The sequence below is a fragment of the Ctenocephalides felis genome, unplaced genomic scaffold (assembly GCF_003426905.1).
Source record: "Ctenocephalides felis isolate EL2017-DRISC unplaced genomic scaffold, ASM342690v1 CF-g0.4_SCAFFOLD_01886, whole genome shotgun sequence".
Taxonomy (NCBI): Eukaryota; Metazoa; Arthropoda; class Insecta; order Siphonaptera; family Pulicidae; genus Ctenocephalides; species Ctenocephalides felis.
The window spans coordinates 50,826,109-50,848,344 of record NW_020538040.1 but is presented as its reverse complement, the minus strand read 5'-3'; the positions used below and the strand labels follow the sequence as shown (position 1 = coordinate 50,848,344).

At 27.7% G+C, this 22,236-nt stretch overlaps 3 protein-coding genes across 4 annotated transcripts; 1 reads left to right on the top strand and 2 right to left on the bottom strand.

Moving 5' to 3' along the window:
- Positions 1-3,153: 3,153 nt before the first annotated feature.
- On the top strand, positions 3,154-7,951 carry LOC113377384 (WD repeat domain phosphoinositide-interacting protein 3). Of its 2 annotated transcripts, none has more exons than XM_026617687.1 (7): positions 3,154-3,418; positions 3,487-3,571; positions 4,431-4,712; positions 5,446-5,597; positions 6,012-6,200; positions 7,183-7,426; positions 7,673-7,951. In XM_026617687.1, exons 2-7 carry the CDS (start codon positions 3,505-3,507, stop codon positions 7,777-7,779), a joined length of 1,041 nt encoding a protein of 346 aa, XP_026473472.1. In that variant the 5' UTR covers positions 3,154-3,418; positions 3,487-3,504; the 3' UTR covers positions 7,780-7,951. The 2 variants fall into 2 exon arrangements, with proteins under 2 accessions (XP_026473472.1, XP_026473470.1); XM_026617685.1 differs by having other exon boundaries at positions 3,154-3,424.
- Positions 7,952-10,298: 2,347 nt separating this feature from the next.
- On the bottom strand, positions 10,299-15,241 carry LOC113375055. Its single transcript, XM_026615006.1, has 4 exons — positions 15,128-15,241; positions 13,635-13,740; positions 10,798-11,013; positions 10,299-10,689 (listed from the first exon to the last, which is right to left on the bottom strand). Exons 1-4 carry the CDS (start codon positions 15,239-15,241, stop codon positions 10,502-10,504), a joined length of 624 nt encoding a protein of 207 aa, XP_026470791.1. The 3' UTR covers positions 10,299-10,501.
- A 2,249-nt stretch (positions 15,242-17,490) lies between these two features.
- Positions 17,491-18,411, bottom strand: LOC113375054 (interferon-inducible double-stranded RNA-dependent protein kinase activator A homolog A-like). The gene has a single exon (XM_026615005.1). The coding sequence runs from the start codon at positions 18,409-18,411 to the stop codon at positions 17,491-17,493; it is 921 nt and encodes a 306-aa protein (XP_026470790.1).
- Positions 18,412-22,236: the final 3,825 nt, after the last annotated feature.

Genomic DNA, 22,236 nt, shown 5'->3' with positions numbered 1-22,236 from the left:
TATAGTCGAAGAATAAAGCTCTTACTAAAAGTCTCCGATTCTGATTGAAAAAATGATTCATTTTAAAAAAACTATTTTTTTTATTGTATTCTTGAATAGCATTTATTATATAAACGACTAACACCCCCCCCCCCTTCCCCCCGACGTCCCGGATTAGCTTAACTAAAAATTGCCGTCCCGGATTTGACTTAAAAAAATATGGTCACCTTATATATATATATATATATATATATATATATATATATATTAATAGTATAATATTTTATTTGAATTGATTTTTATCAAGAGAAATATTTAACAGGTAGAGCTACAAATATATTCTGTAATATTGATCATAATGTAAAAATAAAGTATGAGAGATTATTGAATGTAAATCCGCAAGGCTTAATGCTTCATTAATAAATTATTGTTCTTCAAGAACTTCAAGGAATAAATTCAGTAAGTAATTCAACAAATGAAGTGGGCAAAAGAATTGTATGTACTTTTATATGAAACTTTGTTACATATTAAAGGCTTTGTTACATTTATATTGCAAATTAAATTAAATTGCCAATATAAAAAAATCATACCAGATTATTTCTACTTCAAATAACTAAACTCATTTCGAACACACACATAATTTCAAATAAATAAAAATACATAAATGACATGTTCAGAAATATTTTAAACAAATCTTAAGTATCGAGATGAAGAGACTCCATTTGTTAACATTATAATAATACTCATCCTGTCTCTTCATCTCGATACTTAAGATTTGTTTAAAATGTTTCTGTATGTTTCACATGTTTTAGTACTGTGTTAAGGGGCACAACTAGTGTGAAATTTTCAAAAAATTGAATTTTCAATTTTTCCATATTTCGATAGGTTATACCTTTAAAAATAACATACCAAAATTTTAAATTGATATCTTAAATAGTTTTTGAGTTACAGTCATTTAAAGAGTATAGTAAAACGATCATTTTATCTTTAAACGCGTTATTCTCGAAACAGCATTTTCCGAATTTGCTGCAGCGATTACTCAAAAACAAATGATCCGATCACTATTAATTTTTTTTCACATGTTCTATATATAGTTCTCCGTAAAATGAACTATCGATTTTTTGATCGGAGCAAAAATAGAATTTTGGCAGTCCAAAAACGACCAAAATTTTGGGTAAAATTCGACTTTTTTCTAAAAAACGCCGTCATTTTGCCAATTTCTGATTTTTTTTCTTCATCGTAGTTCATTTTACAGACAATATTATCTAGTTTAACAAGAATCACTGCAGCAGTGAAGTGCCTATTTTTTGTCGCGCCGTTGGAGATCGACGATAACTTAAAAAATATTTAATTTTTTTTTCAAGAATTTTACTATGTATTCTCAAAAAAGGTATGAATATATTCCCAAAATTTTGAAATGGTTGATGAAGTAGTTTTTAGAATATAAATTCCCAAAAATCACCTTTTTTTAGGCGGTTACACTAATTGTGCCCCTTAAGCTCTGCAGGTGATGGTTGGTGTTTTTTGTATTTTCAAAATTTAAATGTAATTTTATGTTATATAGCTGAATGTACTTTGTATAGTTTGCTATAAAAAATAAATAAATATATATATATATATATATATACAGGGCCGGTCCTGGAGTCCTAAGCGCCCGCATGCAACTTTTTTTCTAGCGCCCCCCCCCCCCTATTAATATTAACTGTTTTAACAGTTTATCATTAAAATTATATAAATATTTACATATTTTTAAAAATTAATTTTTAATTATTCTGGACTTAGTACACAAAAAATTAGATATAATCTTAAAGCGTATAAAATATATTGATTTTAAATTTATTTAGAAAATCGAGGCGATTAGCGGGTTGATTATAATCAAATATTTTTAAAATTTCAATTATTTTTAACGTATATGCAATATTAATATTTGGGTTTAAGAACATTTTATTTATTTATTATGCGATTTATTCTATTGAGCAAATCATGCCAGTAGTGCAAAAAAAACTAGCTTTTCATTTTCAAACTTTAATTTAATTTAATTTTTTATCATTTACAATATCCAAAATTGCGTCGTAAACTTCTCCTTATTGATATCGTAAGAGCCGAATTGTATTTATCTTTGCTTTCCCGTCATATTCAGAGTATCAGTTTGTTGTTTTAAAGTTAAAATTTTAACGTATTTTAGAAGTATTGTTCAAACATCAGTAAAAAATGCAAAGAAATTACACATTTCTTGAACTATATTGAAAAAAAACTTATTATATTTGATTATTTCTGCATAGTTAATAATTATTAAATTTAGAGTAAGGACACCGCTAGGTATAAAAAAAGCCTTAATATTTTCGTTCCAAAGTAACTTTTGCTTCCATTTTTCATATTTGTTCCATTTCCATAACCCTAACCACGCAAAATTCATCAGAAGCGAAACATTTGCAACAAAAGCAAAAGTTACAATTCAATTTCTCGGAATAAGCATGCCATTTTTTAAGCACTGACTCCCCATTTATTATTTTCCCTATTATGATTTGTTTATATTTTTTAACAAGTTCCGTTTCAACTAAATCAGCTCGTAATTTTTCATCAATAATGCCCAACAATCCCTAATTATCCCTAAGTATCCCTAATTAATTTAACCTTTCGAAGGTTTGAGCTTATTGGATTGAACACTAGATAATTTCTTTTTCGATTCCACGGTAACTTCAAACAAAGAAAAAATTGAAATATTGCATAAGTAGATTAAGCAATGAACAAAGCTGTTATTTACTAATTTGCAGAGCTATTAATCGGTTAATTGTTTCTACTGATATCACATTGCAAAATAAATGTGAATAAATGCTTTCTGTGTCTCCGTATCCCTAATTAAGTTAGATTGTTTATTTCAATTTATTAATTATTCTAGATTTTATATAAATAATTCTGAATTTTATATAAAAAATATGAATATCATATTATAAATTTAATTTCCGAAACTCGTTTTGGCGCCCCCTAAGGCGTGCGCCCGCATTTTTTGCATGCATCGCATGCAAGGCAGGACCGGCCCTGTATATATATATATATATATATATATATATAAAACAATAATTGCAAATTTCATGTTGTTTGAATATAACCACCGACCCGAGATCCGAGATCCGAGCACTCCGCCGTGTTTTGCCGATGCTATGGAATGTCAAAGTGTCAATTTGCGTCTGTAGCTGTCACTAGTAATGTTGACTGCTTTTATTTATTTTGTTTAATTGAAAGTTTTCTATGTTTGTAATTGGTTATATTTATACTATCATACGTGATCGTTTCAATTAATTGTTTGCACTTCTTGAAAGAAACAAACATGCCACTCGTTATTACCCAATTATGTGAGAAGTGGAATTCAAATTAACTTCGAATTATGATAAACAAGCTGGTTTGCCAACTTGTTTGTATTTTTTCGGCCGAGACAATTGTAGATGTAATATAAAATACTTTTGCTTATCTGTTTACGAGTCACTAACTTTTTTTTCTGTTGTGTAGCTGTAATCAACTGTAAAGATGAATTTAGGAAGTAAAAATCCGTTTGGCAATGGACTACTGTATGCCGGATTTAATCAAGACCAAGGTATTGGTGCTCTAATTGCATTTTATATTTGTTTTAAATAACTATATACCTAATTAACTAATGTCTTACCATGAGACAATATAGATACATATTATCTGTTTGCCTTCAAAGTGTAAATATATATCATAGATTCAGTCGTGTAATACTGACAAATCTTTAAACTCAAACTAGTTACACCTCTTCCATTACATTGCTACATATTCGAAATTCCCGTTTTACTGTATTTATTAATTACAAAATTATTATAGTAGGCAATAATGCATAATTTGATTTGCATCATTATGATATTTTTGTGACAACCTAACCTTTGTGGACATAGTTCACATAATAGCATTTTACAGTTTTGATGTAATTAGTTAATTGTTAATGAACTGATATTTGTCACTACCATGTTGAAATTTTATTCTTAAAGTTTTCTTATTTCCAACGAAACAAAACAATCTCAAAATATATATATATATATATATATTTTCTACATATGATATGGTCATTACAACATTTTATATCATTTGTCCTATAATTTAATCATACGTATATTCATTTTTATCTTCATGCTTTGTTCTAATTTATTTATCTACTTTTTTTTCATAATATTTTTTAACTTAATTTTAAATTGCTTCTCTTCTTTGGTCATCTTTATTTCTTTCGGAAGCACATTGAATAATTTTATAGCACTCTATATAGTGTTCCACCTGGTTTTATTTGTTTGTTTTAGATGATAATTTTCTGTTGTCTAGTATTGTTCTTGTGAAGCTCAAAGTGCCAAGTTCAAATAGTTTTCAATTAAATATCGTCTATCTATTGAACCTTATTAAAATCATGTATTAGTTTATTCTAATTATTATTTTCTTTTTTGTAGGCTGTTTTGCATGTGCTACAGACACAGGTTTCAGAGTGTATAATTGTGATCCTCTAAAAGAGAAAGAACGTCAAGACTTTGCAGATGGGGGGCTGGCTCATGTAGAAATGTTATTTAGATGTAATTACTTGGCTCTCGTTGGTGGTGGTGTACGGCCAGTCTATCCCCCAAATAGTGTAATGGTTTGGGATGACTTGAAGAAAATGCCCGCAATATCGTTAGACTTCAATGCACCTGTTAAAGCTGTCCGATTGAGGAGAGATCGAATTGTTGTAGTGTTAGGTAATTGCATAATTTTTATTGTATTGCCTATAAACACTCTTTACATATAGTTTCTAAGCTCAATGATGTGTTCATCAGTATCTATATCTGGGGTTTTTCTTGTTAAAACTACGAGAAAGAATTTTATAGAAACTATATTTTGAGAATTTTTTAATCAAAACTGTAGAAAATATTTATTTTTGCTTATTTTTATACATACATTTAGTCGTTTTAAAAATTATTGAGTATAATATAAATGAAAATAGGTAGAAATTAATTTTTGTCCAATACTTTTCAATCTAATTCGTTAAAGAATTTTCTGATCTTAAGCTTTTTAAGACCTTACTTTTTTTACTGTAATTGCGCAAATATTACACTAGTTTATTTATTTCTCTACTGCGCTTTATTATCTATTATAGTAAGATTTATAAGTTTTCTCAGGATGCATAATATCATTATACTATAAATTGATTTTTTTTTTAATTGTGCTAAATAAATATGCTTCTGCAATTAAACACTGTTAAGTATAAACAAATATCTGCAAACAATTCTCAAAATATGAGTTTGCCTCAATATTTTATCAAACATTGAATTGATGTTAGTCAAAAGTTTTTTATGAATATACTATTGTTTAGTGATGAGCATATATTCGTAACTAACATTACTGATACTTATTTTAATTGAACAATAGATTAATATTTTAATATATAGATTTAATATTTGAATATTTAATTAAAAATATAAATCATTTCAGAGGGAATCATTAAAGTGTTTACATTTACGCAAAATCCGAAACAGCTGCATGTATTTGAAACCAGTCCAAATCCTTTAGGATTATGCGTTCTTTGTCCAAACAGCAATAATTCACTATTAGCATTTCCCAGCAGAAAAATAGGCCATGTGCAGGTAGATAATTTTCTTAACTGCAAATCTTTTGCTTTTCTAATGAAAAATACTTAATATTCTTTTAAAATGAAACTTTCTATTATTTAATTATTATGTAGCGCTAAATCTTGTGATAGCTTACTTATGTGACACAGATACAAATACAGATATAGAATTTTTATTTCTATAAATTTTAAATATAAAATATCTGTTATTTAAAAAAATTATACGGCAAACTATTTAAGCTACTTCTTCAATTGAATTGATTTCCGGAATCTATTTAATTGAGATCAATTATTATATATTGCACTATTTCAAGAAATGTTTTTTATAACTTATTTTAAAGAAGTTAATTAACATAATATATTTTGTTTATTATGAAATATATTTATTATTATTATTCTACAATATTGTTGTATTGTATAAATTTTGTAGTTAGTAGATCTCGCTAACACTGAACGTCCACCATTAGAAATAGAGGCTCATGATTCTGTACTTAGTTGTATTGCACTTAATCTTCAAGGAAATCGATTGGCTACAGCAAGTGAAAAGGGAACGCTTATTAGAGTTTTTGATTCATCTACTGGCAATAAATTAGCAGAATTAAGACGTGGCGCAAACCAGGTAATTTATCAAATAGTGTGATTTAGACAGGCAATGAATATATTGCAATCAAAATTACATTTTGTGCCTGTTGTCGATACCCAGTTGGTTGACTAGCTAATGGTAGTTGTAAAGATGTTACAATTAGCAGTTACCTTCATATCAATAATTTTAATTACAAACATATATAACTGGTCTATTAAATAAATAATTATCATCATGCAATAAATTTATATATATATATATATATATATATATATATATGTGTTTTTTGAAGATGTTTAATACGACGTTTCGGAACTAGGCACGTTCCATCATCAGGTTTATTCTGTAATAATTTATATATCCATATCACTAATATTTTTTTGTTAAAAACACTCGATTTTTTTGGAAGATATTTGTAGATGTTACGACTACACAAGACTTAAACACACTGATCAGTGTGTTATATATATATATATATATATATATATATATATATATATATATATATTATCTGTATGTAAGGTATATATAAATTTGGGCAAACAATTATTCTAGCTTGCTTGTATCACTTTCATGGCTTACGAAGAACCTCATTAGTTAAAAAAATGTGTAAATTTACGTAAATATCTTGATTCGAGCTTGATGATTTAGAATTAAAATCAAGATTATAATTAAATTCATTAAATTAAATAGTAATATTTGAGTGTATTGTTTATTAACTGTCTCAGTGTCATACATTTTATTGCAATATATGTGAAAAATGACAAGAATAATTAACCTCTTTTTTGTGAAATTTTGGAGTAAGAGAAAATAATGTGTAACTTTTGTAAAAATGTTTAAATTTTCAAAAATTTTTCAATGTCATTTTTTTGTTGGATTATTTTATGAATATGAAGGCCAAAAATCTCGCACCTTGGCACTAAGACTTAAGAAGATTATTCAGCATTATTTTTTTATCCGTGTTATTGAATATTTCATACTTGTTTTTTGTTTTAATTACATTATAACCTTGTTGCAGGCCGTAATTTACTGCATTAATTTCAATCATTCATCCACTCATTTATGTGTGTCCAGTGATCATGGTACAGTTCATGTATTCAGCCTAGAAGATCCTACGAGAAACAAGCACAGCCCATTAGCAAGTGCTCCCTTGCCATTTCTTCCTAAATATTTTAACTCTCATTGGAGCTTCGTTAAATTCACTGTACCCCAAGGACCAGCTTGTATATGTGCTTTTGGTAGTGACAGCAATTCTGTTATAGGTATGTGCTTTTTATAATTATGTATTAAATTAGGTGAATTTGTCTTTAACACAAATTATAGTTTAATGATTGATTTTATAGACATCAGAATGAACATAAATTGCAAATAAAAATCAATTGCAACAAAAAATTTGATTTTGTAAAAGTAGTAACTCAATTCCAATCTTTTTATTTTTTATTCTCAATATTAGTATATTAAAAGTATTAAGTGAACATTATTTGTAAACCATTCATTTTTTGTTTCAGTGATATGTGCCGACGGTCATTATTATAAATTTGTATTTAATAGCAAAGGAGAGTGTTCTAGAGATGTTTGTGCACAGTTTCTGGAGATGCCGGAAGACAGAGCATAACGTTTTCCTCTGTATTTTACCATGATATCACAATGCTCAATATTATGAAATATGAGCAAATTTAACTATGACATATGCTATTATCTTTTTAATTTTCAATTAATGAGTTAATTTCACTATTAATAGATTTACAAAAAAATCAGATTCAAATAATATATATTTGTATATATATATATATATATATATATATATATATATATATAATCAGGACTATTCAAAAAACAAAAAATAATAATAATATATATATATATATATATATATATACACATATATATATATATATATATATATATATATATATATATGTATGTATGTATGTATGTATGTATATGTATTTGTATATGTGTGTGTGATTTTATAAGCCTAATTGATGAAAATTTACTTAAATTTTTATAGAATTGGCATTGTTATATTTGAAATGTTATGATTGAAAATGAAAATGTTATAAATGATTACATTTATTATATATTCTATATAAAATTTTAATGAACATTTTTTTTGATCCGAGATGTTAATATGAACTTTTGACTGAATGTGCAGAGATTAAAATTGTTTTTAATTACTGCTCGATAGGATAATAAATCTCTGTGAGCTTACTAATTAAATTTCATAATTTTGTTGGTAATTATTACTTTAAATGTTACCTTTATTTAGTTTTTATTTCAAAAAACCTAAAATTAAATAATTTATTATTTTGCCCCGTATTAATGTAATTAATTTATCATAAAGTTGTCTGGTGTTATTTGGTTTTTAATTATGATAACTTATATCACTGTGTGTAATTATGATAAATACATAAGCTATATTTATTTTAAATTTGTATGTGAGTTTTAATGAACTGAAACGAGGAATAGTATTTAATATTTTTTATTTACATGTACGGTATATTATTTTTGCGTAATGATTAATTTTATTGGGGTAGTTCATATATATATATATATATATATATATATATATATATATATATATATATATATATCAACACCATATAGATAATTTTGTTCAGGCATGACGCTAAGTAAAAAATGTAATGATTAGAATTACAAATTTATGGAACTTGTACATTTTGGTGAGAAGACCATCATTTTGTGAGAAATAACTGAAGTCAACAATCAGAGATTTACATAATTGTATGTGATAATTATAATAAAATATTATTAAACTTTTACTTTTAAAAATATACTTGCAACTGTAATAGTTTTGCAAGTAATAATATAGAAATTTTATAATTATTGCATAAAATTTAGTAATTCTCTTATTGTTATTAGCTTTTGGTTTTTCTCACTTAATGATGGTCTTCATGTAATTTTAATACTAAACTTTTTAATTGATATTATACCTGAACAAATTTATTATATATAATATATTATATATTATATTATATATATATATATATATATATATATATATATATATATAGTTTTTTCATTATATGTATTTATATAATTATTTTTCAAATATTATTTACAAATTGTGTAGACATAATCAAACTAAATAAGCAGATACATATTATATTACTCATAGTTTTGAAATCTTAACAAACCAATATTTTTACGACAGGTAAGCATGGTTTATTTGACTTTATTTTAATTTTAAAATCTATATTAATCAATCTATAATTTAATAATGTTCTATTTTGTTATAGACATTTAGCCATCAAGGGTAAATAAAAATACCTGGGAAAATGTAATGTTACCGATTATATATCTGTATGCTAAATCATCAGCTGAATATGTTACAAAATTACTGTATTCAAGATACATGTTGCATCTCGATTGAATGGAGCTTGGTAACTAATATATATATGTGACCAAAGTAAGTGAATAGTTAGTGTTGGTGTCATCATCGATTTCCTTAAGGATTAAAATTTATTTAAGTTATTTCTCAGGCTGATATTGTGTCTTGATCGTGTCACTGCAACTGTGTTTGGTATTATGTTTAAAAATAGTCAGCGGTATCGCTGCTCCAATTTTTGCGAATTAGTTTTGTTAAGTTTTTTTTTTATTTAACGCGAAGAGTGAGCTGTGTACAAGTTAGTTATATATGATTTTATTTAATTTATTAACTTAACAAAAAACGTTTGTTATTATGGAAATGTATTTTAATGTAGTATAATTATAAAAATATAGCATTCCATTTGTTTTTAATTATCAATTAGATTTTTTCTGCTAGTTTACCTAATTTTTCTGGTTTATCTTCATACAGAATTATGATAGTTTTAATTGATATCTACATTCATTACGATATTTTTTCCAATTGATCTCATGTGTGAAATATCTCACCTATATCGTCCAACTTATATACTTTTCTTAACTATGCCCCAGCGTTGTACTGCTATCACTAAAGTAATTTAAATATTTTTATCATTTTTTCAACAATATTTATTTGGTAATGTTTATTAGTGTTCTTCAGATATAATTATTATAATGTATTACTTATTCTTAATGGAACATAATGTAATCTTGTTATAATATAGAGAACATGCAATTTTCTGTTTATCAGTCACAAGTTAATTGGATGGGACTCTTGATACTTGTTGATATTTGAGAATTATAAAATAGTGTTGCTTATATTATATAGTGCACCTTTTGATCTATATATATGTATGTATATTCAATTCAATTTATAAGAAATATTTTCACATTTGCACATCAACTTATAGGTAATATGATCCATAAGAATAATAGTTTGGAAAACAGATAGAATTATAATTATTATGTTTTCATATAACGTTAGTGAATTTGTGATTGAGATTTTTATTGGAGGCACTGGATTTTATTGGTAAAATAGAATCGGTTGTCCGGCAAGACATTTCCTTGTTTTCAATCTGTTTCTTTAGAGCACGGTAATAGCAGCGTACTGTGAGCCACATGTGAATATTCATCACTGTCAAAATCAGACAACCAATTCCTGTGAATAAATAAGTAAAATTAGTATTAATAATATTAATTCATATGAAAATTGAACTTAAAGCCAGTTTGGTTTTAATATTTTGAAAAGGTCATATAGTGCACTTACGGTAAACCCAATGGCCTCCAAAAATATCCACGAAATTTTCGTTTTGATCTCCACCCCACAAAAATGCTAAAAATATTGTCATTACGAGCACGTCGACGAACAGCCATGGTAATAGCAATTCGGGCGATTTTTTAATGGCTCCTATTATACAAACTATTCCAATTACTACGTACACCGAAGTTATAGCGATAGACGTATACAAAATCACTACGGTAACTGCAACAAAAATATTTTTAAATCATTATAATATAATAAAAAAAATATTTCAAAATACGATAATTCATATATAAAATTTTGGCTTCGTTGCTTTAATTTCAACTCCTAATCCAAAAGCTATATATCTAACTTATTGTCGCACAAAACGTACTTTTATAGAATCTAAGAGAATTGGTAAAAATGTAATAAATAGTGTAATAAAATGTAATAAAATACTTATGTTGAAAAAAAACTTTTTTAAGTAACCGATTTGAAAGTGGTATCTTGCCTTAAGGCAAGTTGCGTCAATTTCCTGATACGTGTAAACAATCGAATTAAACGATAAGAATTGAGATTTAGCTATTTAGAAAAAAAAATTCAAACATTTATTTCGAAAATAACGTCAACGATAATCAGCACATGAAAAGCCGTGCAAAGCGCGCTTCAAATTTTTGATGATTTTTTATAATTCAAGCGCTTCTTGTATGCCTATAATATTTTAGTATGTTGAAAATCGTCAAACAACATTTTTCACGGACGATTTTTACCAAAACCTAATCAGCACGATTTTAAGCTGATATCTTTTGAACTGTTTTTGAATTTTCAACATGGGTTCAAAATTTTTGAATTATGGACAAAAAATTTAGCAGTTTTCTGCTAATTATGAAGGAACTGATTAGAGTTATATTAAATTGGTTTTGAATTTTTGAGAAAAGTGCAGTCGTTTTTAAAAAAACGTCGACGAAAGGTAAATAATTTGCTCTCATACACACATACGAGGGTTATTCAACAAGTACTCAGCCTCCGCGTCTTTTCGGCATATTTTGCTGCCCTCGAGAAAACGTATTTTTTGGACGGGTTGAAAAAGTTGAAGCATCGTTGGGCCAAGTGTTGAAAAATATTGTTTACGTTATGCTGAAAAATAAATTACAGCTTTTCTGCGGCAAAGTTTTCATTTGTAGACACTATGCACTTGTTGAACAAAATTTTGGTTTCAAACAATTTAGAACATCAAGAGAATACAAAATTAGCAAATTGGATTTTCTGGCGAAAACAAACTTCTCTTTCGAAAAGTTAATAAATCAATTAATCAAAAGTTAATTAAATAATCATCAGCTTGTACATAACAGTTGGCAAATATATATCTAAAGAGGCGTCCATTAATCATGTGATCGACTTTTTAAGTATTTTTGTAACGCGGTAATTTAGTTCCTCATCTTGTTTCTATATTTTCGTTTCTTTAACTTTTGTGTTAATTCTTCAAAAGCATTTTTATTAACATAAATCGTGACCTTGTCGATTGTTATTTAATTAGCAGGTTCGACAACCATGGTCGATGTTTTTTGAGTAGAATATACGAAAATGATAATATCACTTACAATAAGAGTATTACAAAAATAGTGCTAAAGCATAGAATTGATAATAACTCACTGTCAGTACTTAACACATGCTTAACACTACTGTTGAAACACTGGCCTTATTATATATGGTCTTAGACGACATTGTACATGAAGGAATATTATGCAGATATCAGTATAACATTGAAAACATTTAGTGCAGCAAATATCGCCTTTTCTAATTACGAATTAAGTTCCGATTAGATTGCATAGCAGAGATATATGTAGTATTTTATTACATATAGATTTTATACATATAGAGGGTACAGTTACGATGTTCAAATTTTTAAATTTCAAATAAATCAGGCTGGATCTTTGAATTGGTGGATGATCTATTATGCCGTTTACAGAAAGAAAGAAATTAACTAAGCAATTGATAGACTTTGATACTAAACTATGCTCTGCTTTTTTTTTTAAAAAAAGCGATAAATCATGCTATTAGTTGACGATTGCTAAAATGAACCATGTCATTGTATAAAATTTTAGTTTAAATATGAACAGAAATTTTTCAAGCAATGGGAGGGATAAATATTTAGGTATCAGATGTTTAAATCAAAATTATTAAACTATTTTGAAATGCAAATTATGTAATGTTGAATAATCTTCTAATAATAAAAGCATGTGTTAATAGCGAGATACTAATATTTTATTATGAAATGTTCAGACATTTGCCGTCGTCTTATCTATTTGTTTAAAATAGCGAGTCTTTAGTTTAATTTATTCTAAATGTTGAACTATTTGTGTATTTTGTAAACTGTTGCCGCCTGACGTTGTCTGAAACTTTCTATGTATTTTTTTTTTGTTAAATTACATTTTTAAAATTTTTGTTTGTAATTAAAATAAAACTCTTTCAAATACAAATTGATAATTTTATCACGTGAATTCAAAACGACAGGGCCTGCCTCCCCTAAAAACTATTAAACGTCGTCAATGTTACATCACAAATCGATTTTTTTTTAATATACATATCCATAATTAACACATTCATTACATACACACATAAATTTCAAAGAACCAAGGAATGCAGAATTAGTCAGGAAATAATAAAAGTTTATAAACAGAAAACTATAATTTAAAATAAATTTAATTTCAATGTGGGAAAAATATCTCGATTGAAATAATAAAGAAAGTTGGGGTAACTTTGGCGACATGTAATAGTACCTAATGCCAGCCTTTTGGAATTGAGCATGCGTTCGTGATTAACAGAATAAGTTTTAGTCTTAGGATTGATGTCCCATAGAGCACCTTCTCGTTCGGCCTGGTCTTCCATGTCCGTGTGGAGGACGGATGTCATCTCTTGCGCGTGCGAAAGCGCCAGGAGCAACAGGAATAATAATATCGCAGCAGCAATCTATATAAAAAATATTGAAATTATATTAAATTTATCATAAATTAATCTAATTTGCAAACAAATAAACGTTTTTTTCTTTCCTCCAAGCCGAAATCGTTCGAGTAAACACTTTTATCGTTTCGTTGATGAGTTAGAAGGAGTTTCAGAAGGGTTTTTGTTTTAGAAGGGTTTTATTTATCAAAATATGCAAATCCGTTAATGGGTAATTGTTTCTGTTAAATGGAAACACTACGACAAATTTTTCATGAACTCAAATATTCGCCAATCACACAAATTAATATTTTTAAAATTCCCCACGTTCACTTTTTTAGATCAGCAAGTTTCTAGACAAAAAGTACGTTTTTAAGACTGACAGTATATTATCTTTTAAAATAATATTCAACAGGATTTAATAGACGTGGGGTGTGAAAATTATTTAATAGGACCTTTAAATCTGAAAATAATATTAAATATAAAATATATTACTTGTTCTTATACCTATCAACATGTCACTTTATAATAGAAAACAATTCAAACAATCAGTTAATTGTTTCTGATGTATTATTTTAGTAGGGTAAATACAAAAAAAAAATAACAATTCAATTTTGTCAACTTTGTTCTGTCACATCAACTTTGTTCCGCAAACAATTTTAATTAATAATAAATGGCAGTCGTCGCTGGTCCAGAATAGCGAAAAACTTTCAGCTTTATATCATAAATTATTATTAAAAAATAATGCTTTATTTTATTAATTCACCAATGCAATCGATTTATAGGTTTAATTTAATGTTCACCATCACAACAATTGTGCAATAAATTCGATAATAATGGTACATTTTAACAAATGCAATAAAAATAACAATAAATAATGAAATACATTTTTAATAAAAAATAATTCATGCATATATATAAAAATAAAATATATATATATATATATATATATATATCATATTATTTTTGTTGATATTTGAATTGAACTTATACTTAACTGCAAAAAAATAATGAGAGGAAAATATTATTTACAAATACGTTGTTATTAAACACACTCACACACACACACACACATATATATATATATATATATATATATATATATATAATTATACTATTTATTTTATTATTTATAATATATATTTTGTATATTTCAGTCATGCAGAAGTGTCTGGTATGAGAGATCATATAATATATCTATACATGGTATGTATTTATTTACATGTCATTGTATTATGTGACCATATCAACATTTTCTTATATATATATATATATATATATATATATATATATAAACAAATATTTATCGTCGCTGCGATGTTATTAAATCGAAATTATTTAAATTCGCTATAAATATCGCTGTGGCATATTTGCTTGACTGGCATGGTGGTTTATAAAGTGGATATAAAGTACTAACCGTTTGGTGAACAGATATCACAATACATCTTAATTTTAAAGATTTGATGCTTAAATTATGTATTGTGATAGATTTGATGCAAGCATCAAGTATTCCGTGCGTCCGCTGCAGCATTTCGGATGGATTCGAAGCTAACTTTAAAACAGAACTATTAGAACTATAGAACTAATTATTTACAGATAGTATTATGTAACATCATTAGAAGACTGTTTTATGAACTATAAAAGTTATTATTATTTAAATTTGATAGCAGAAAGTCGTGGAGAATGCAACGCGATCGAACCGTGCACAAGAATGTGTCATGCTCGCGTATTCAATAAATTGGCACATGCGCATCCGCTCTCGGTCCACCCTTCCTGATAGGAGTCAACTTATGAATTTTTAAATTTGTACAACTTGCCTATGAAAATATTATGAGTCCTCGACTTTTTTCAAATATAATGTAATAGTCTTCAAAAAAAATGTTTTTTTCCGATACGACACAGATTAAAAAAGTTCAATTTTATATTGGCAATGAAACTTTGTGTTTGAGATATTGTAAATACTATGAGAAACAACATATTCAAATAACATTGCACCAGTTTTTTTTGTGCATCAATAAAACAATTAGCATACATCTTAAATATTTTTTCATGGGACTAAGTAACATTATTCCGTGATGCATTGTCCGTTTTGATTAATGGTCAATGAATGATGTCCGTCATATTTCAAGTAACAACATTATCCCACTTTCATACAGCTTCATAGCAAAACGCTAATTCAGGTACAATTTGACACCATCATAATCATTGAATTGTTTATGGCAAAATGTCCCAACCAATATTTTTTCCGAGTAGCCAGAGATATGTGATGTTAATAATGGTATAAATCACGGTTTTGATTTGTCAATTTGAACCGCTTTTCTTCGACCTCAGAATAGACGTTAAGTTGGCTAGTAAGAGTAAAAGTAGACAGTTCCTGTGTAACCAATTCCAACTGGACGACCAGAGCGTTTTTTAGCATTGAGTGAAAAATAATCAAGACGAAATTTTGATACTGCCATTTTTTAAGGCATTTCGTCACCATCAATAGCTCGTAACTTTTTTTAGCTTAAGATGCCCTTTTACTTTTACAGAAATAGAACGAAAACTACGCAATCAATCAAAAAACTCTTTTATTGATGGATATTTAAATTACCCCTTGATTGATTTGATTTTTGTCATTCATTCCAGACTGGAATGTGTGTGTGTAAGTGTGTATGTGTGTGTGTGTGTGTGTGTGTGTGTGTGCAGATACAAACTTTCGTCGACGATTTCGGGAACACGGTTCAACCAATTTCAATTATTTAAAAAACATTCGATTGCTGTTGATAAGGAAACGTGCTGATTAGTTTTTGGCATAGGCAGGTCTAGACATTTCGAAGATACGTGGCAAAAGTGCCACAAACGGTAACTCAGTTTCTAAGAGAACGGAGAGTTCGATTTTAATAATTCAAAAAACACTTTACTTGTTTTGACAAGATGAACAACTGATTAAATTTTCATAAAGGCAGGTTTAGCGGTTTCGGAGATCTAGTAAAAAAGTAAAAGAAAATACTATTTTCGGTCAAAAATGATCATTAGACATATGCACATCAAATTATCAGATATTTTATAGAGATTTTAACAATAAGTATAAATTTTGTTTACATTCCTATGGGTCCCGTACCAATGTTTATCCGTTAGTTCAAAACTTTCAAAATATTTCAAAATAAAGAAAACATTTTTTTTCAAATAGTCTTTTTTCTAAGAAAATAATTTTTTTTCAAAAATTTATAGTTTTTCAAAAATCTAATTTTTTCAATGTAAATTTTTTTCAAAAATTGTAATCTTTTTAAAAAAAATAATTTTTGATACGGAAAGTTCCAGCAATTCGCCTTAAGGCACAATGCCATGCGCTCCACTAGTTTTATATTTAAAACGCCGGACTGCAACGACACAGCGTTTTACTATAACTTACCCTACTATAGTTCCTATACGAAAAAATGAAAAAGCTCGACGTTAACAAGATTTTAACTTTAACCTTAACATGTTTCATATTTGAAACGCAAGACTGCAACGACATAGCATTTCGACAGTTTTTAGTATCATTTTGTAAGGCACTATTTATTGGTTTGTAATATCTGTTACTATTTATTATTATTATTACATCATTACATTCATAGATTAAATATTAGATTCAGGTAATTATTTGTAAATACGTTTTTGTTAAATTCTATTTTATCTGTAAATTATATTTAGTTATTATATTTGCATACACACTTAAGGAAAATACAATATTTTTTATTTATATAATTTATTTATGAGATAAAAGTGATATATAGAAATGTATGTATTTACAATCTATTAATCCTTCAGAAACCATGTCATATATTCGTTGACAGTTTCGTACAACTGTGACCACGAGAAACCTTGAAGAGTAAGTTGGGGGTCGGTTCCAGATGTTGTTGACCAGGTATACCCCATGACGTTGTAGAGTGTCATTAACTCTTCTGATAACTGGTAGTTCACATTTAATGCGTTGAGAGCCTCCTTCATTTTTTCTTCGGCTGTTAATAAATCATTATACAAAATGGACAAAGCTAGTTTGCATTTCTTCTCGCCACATTTTGCGAAAGGGTGATAATTGTTCGCAATTGATTCCATTTCGATCTCTTGCGCACATGATTCTTTCCTTAATTTTTCTATCTTAGGAATCATTGCTGCATTAATAGGTTCTACTTTAACATGCTTTTTAATATGCTTGTCTAGATCGATCTTTTGTAAAATAAGAAAGACCGCCTCGGAAGAAACATGTTTGGCAGCTTGTTTTGAGGAAGCAGTTGCTCTTTCCTTAAAAGTGGAAACAGTGCACTCCATAGTGTATTGTTTAGCATGAGATGGTCCAGTTTCTTCGATTAAATTATACACGGGTATCGGTAAACCGTTTTTATCACAAAATTGACTTAACTTTCTTACGGCTACAGGGATGGTTGTGGATGGCTGCCCTTCAACGGTTTCCTTATCCTCCAAAACTGGTGACTCGATTAAGTTAATTTCAGATAGCTTTGTAAGCGCCAACCTTGCCGACTCTTGTTTGGCTTCTTTTTTGGATTTCCCTGATCCAACAACCCTTACTTCAATTTCGTTTACTGTCATACGCACTTCATATATAAAGATGGGGTTCCTGGTTCCCGTCCCGTCGCGAATTAGGTTAAATTTTGGAGCCGGCGTTTTTTTTGCGGAGCAAAAGTTTACTAGAACTGTTACTGGGGTCTCCTGAGACATTATCACAACCCGAGTAAAATTACGGACGAAATTATTATTTATTTTAATAATTTATTTAGTGACTACTGAAATGAGTGTAATCAAAAATTTGCTGTTCGCCGTTTGTTTTTTCCATAAATTTTGTTTGATGTTGGCTCTCAATGTGTTAGTAGGCTTGAAACTGTAGTTATTTTTTGTTGTAATGACATTTAGAGTCCTAGCCAAAAACAGAATATAATATATTCATACAGACGTTTTTCTCTCACTCCATTTCTACGTTCAGATAGCTAATTAATTTGCACGATATTAAAAAAAAAAGAATTTTAATAACAAATAATTTAGGTAATTTAAACTTAATAGTTTTAAATATAATAGTTTAGATTATTTAAACCTAAATTTTGCATTACAATCGTCTTACTTTTTGTAATACAATAATAACTTGCCGTAATTAAATATTCGAGAAAGAAAAATCAATAATTTATAAATATTGATTAGCGATGAACAACACAAAACACTTACGTATGTTTGTATTTACAAAAGACGTAACTGCATCATCGAAGCGAAGCTATTGATAATGAGATGTGCTGATTAGTTTTTGGAAAAGGCAGGTCCAGCAGTTACGGAGATAAAGAGCAAAGAGTGCAGAAAATAGAAATCGAGTTTTTGAGAGAATGGAGCATCCAATTTGAATGATCTAAAAACATTCAATTAGTAATGGTTGGGAGAAGTGGTTATTAGCTTTTGGCAAAGGCAGGCCCTGCCATTTCGAAGATACAGAGCTAAATGTGCAAAAAGTGGCTGTTTTTAGGAGAACTAAGCGTCCGATTTAAATGATTCAAAAAAACTATTTGCTTGTTTTAACAAAATAATTGATTTTGGTAAAAAAAATTTTTTGTTTCAAAATTTAAAAAAAAAAAAAATTGTGTATCGAAAATAATTCATATTTTATTTTTAATTCTGACGAAATTTCTAATATACTTTAAAAAAATAATTTCAACTTTGCAATTCAGTTTATATAATTCTTATAAATATTAGACAATGTTACAATATTGATAATAATCTATTTGAAAACATTCAATATTCCTCCAACATTTCATTACTGCACGGGAAGTTGCAGCAATTTGCCTTAAGGAACGATGCCATAATACACCCCACTAGTTTTCAGGTTATTTACGTTCATTCTTTCTATTTCGAAATTAAATTTAGTTGGTACAAAGTTTTTATGATTATTTCGATTTTTGTCATGAAAAAAATATTAATTTTTGCTTTTGTACGTTGGGGATCTTTGTGCCCTTGGGTCATCGTATAATTGATACTGCTGATACAGCAGTAGCTTGCACCCCTGCTTATGATTTCAATTTTCTTTTTTGTATGATTTACTTTTACTTTAGATTGATGACTCATATAAAATTGACGAATTGGTTTTATTATTGAAAATAAGATTCAAAATTTCAACAATTGAAAATATTATTTTGAAAAAACAATGATTAAAATAGTGCATAAATATTATTTTCAAATAGCATTTCAAATTGTCAGCATAATCATTACCTGCGACTGATATCTGATGTTTTATAAACTCTAATTTGATATATCAATATTTTAAATATTTGCCGAAATAAACATTATGTCAAAATACGTATATTTTTGTTCATTGCTATATTTTAATCTTGTTTTTGAAAGATATCTCGTCATGTTTTGATGTTTTAATGTTAAACATTTATATATATATATAATAAATAATTGTTAATATTAATTTATTTTTAATCCAAAAAATTAGCTGCTATATAGAACAAATATATCTGATAAAAGGTGTTTTATTATTAAAATTAAGATTTTAAAATATAATAAATCAAAGAGGTATATTACTAGCATTATAAACATATTTATGCAATTACAGTATATTTTTCTTTAACTTTATTTATTTATTAAAAGGATAATATATTATGGTAATATTATTATCATTCCGCGATTTACATTTAATTCACGCTGCAATACGCTGAACACATGTTGAACAATCGTTTATATGTTTACTTTAAACATTTGGAGCGCGATTGCAAATAAATTATGTTACAAAGTGAAAACAAAACATTTTTGCTAATCCAGCAATTTTGTTATTTATGCAACAGTGTTTATTGTTTTGGTGCCACATATATCGATGTCCAGATGTTCGTATCGAAATATAAAAAATATGGTATTTATTATTGTCGGTTTTATTTGTTGATTAAATCTGTTTTTTTTATTTTGATGGAGTATTTTAGTCAAAGCTTTAAACAATGATTTACAGTAGGGGCGGTCGGGACTAGTTCTCAGGGCAGCAAAATTTGGGAAGCCTCAAAAAATGTCTATACAATATAATTATTAATTAATATAACTTTTTAAAAATATTTTTAATAAAATTAAATATGTATTATGTAATAAATTAAAACTTTGTATATTTTAATTCTGAAGATGAAACTATCTATCAAAATAGTTTGATTCAATAAATATTTAAAAATATAATATTTGATTCTTTTACTTTCGTAAATTCATGAATTTATATGATTTTATCGAAAATCAAAACCATTTTCAAGTTATTCATGTTTTTTTAAAAACAAACTTTACCAATTTACCAATTTACCAATGATAGGGCAGCATTTTTATCAGTGCCCTCGGGCGGCATAAATTTAAATTCGGTCCTTGATGTATGAGTCATCAAATCGATTATAATTTTATGAGTTGTGTTGATTAATTTTTCATAACTTTTTTCAACAAATAAATTTTGTCAACCACGAAAATATTTCAAGTCAAAAATCTAACCAAGAAATATGTTAAGTCAACCAGATTTCAACTTCCGATTAAAATTTGATATTTTTAAACCTTCGAAACTTTTTTAAACTTTTTGCTGCGAGAAGGTTTTCCACAGGGATATCCTCTGCTGCATGAGCCAGTGAAATGCCCAAGTATTTGTTACACAAAATGTTTTCAGCTTTTCCTAGCATTTTCGATTCAAAAATATTTAAAAATCAACCCTTTCGCTACGGGAGTGTTTTCCGCAGCAGTGCTACTGAACGACCCAGGCACAACGATATATTTTTAAGATATTTAAGATCATTATCAATATATCATTATCAATAAAAATGTGTTGAAAAATTAAAAATTGTGCTTCTAATAAACTGTAAATAATTATAAAAATTGGAATTACCAATAGTTTAACTCATAGTGATAAATTTGAAGCAAAGAACATGTTGTCCATGGACGTACACACAGCACGCCATGCGGATGTCGTCCATGGACGACACTCGTAGCGAAAGGGTTAAATATTATATTTTCAAAAAAACTAAAAACCACGATAACAAAGCAGAATTTTTGACTGAGATAAAGAAGGAAAATTCATCACACTGGGTGGGTGTTGTGCCTAGGCGAAATTCGTACACACAGGTCGTCAAGCGGATGTTGTCGCTCGTAGCGAAAGATATTATATGACTCATTTCAATCATTCGAAATAATATCCTGCAAATACTAGAACTAGAGATTATAAATGGTATAAATGTTATTTTAAAACAACATGGATTTGTGTTATCATAATCATATTCTGTTAATGATATCTTATATTTTATAAACTTCAATTTGAGATACCAATAATTAAAATATTTGTCGGATTAATCATCGCGAAAATATTATTCAGAAATGTTTTCCCATATCTATATTTTACCATGATGTTTTGAAAATTGTGCAATGAAAAACCAATTGTGTTTTTAACATCCCGTAGGGTAAGTTATTGTAATGGGCCGAAAATCGGAATTGAGAATTTTTACATTTCTCGACGTTTTGAAGGTTTCTGAACGTTTTGGCATACTTCAGCAAAAA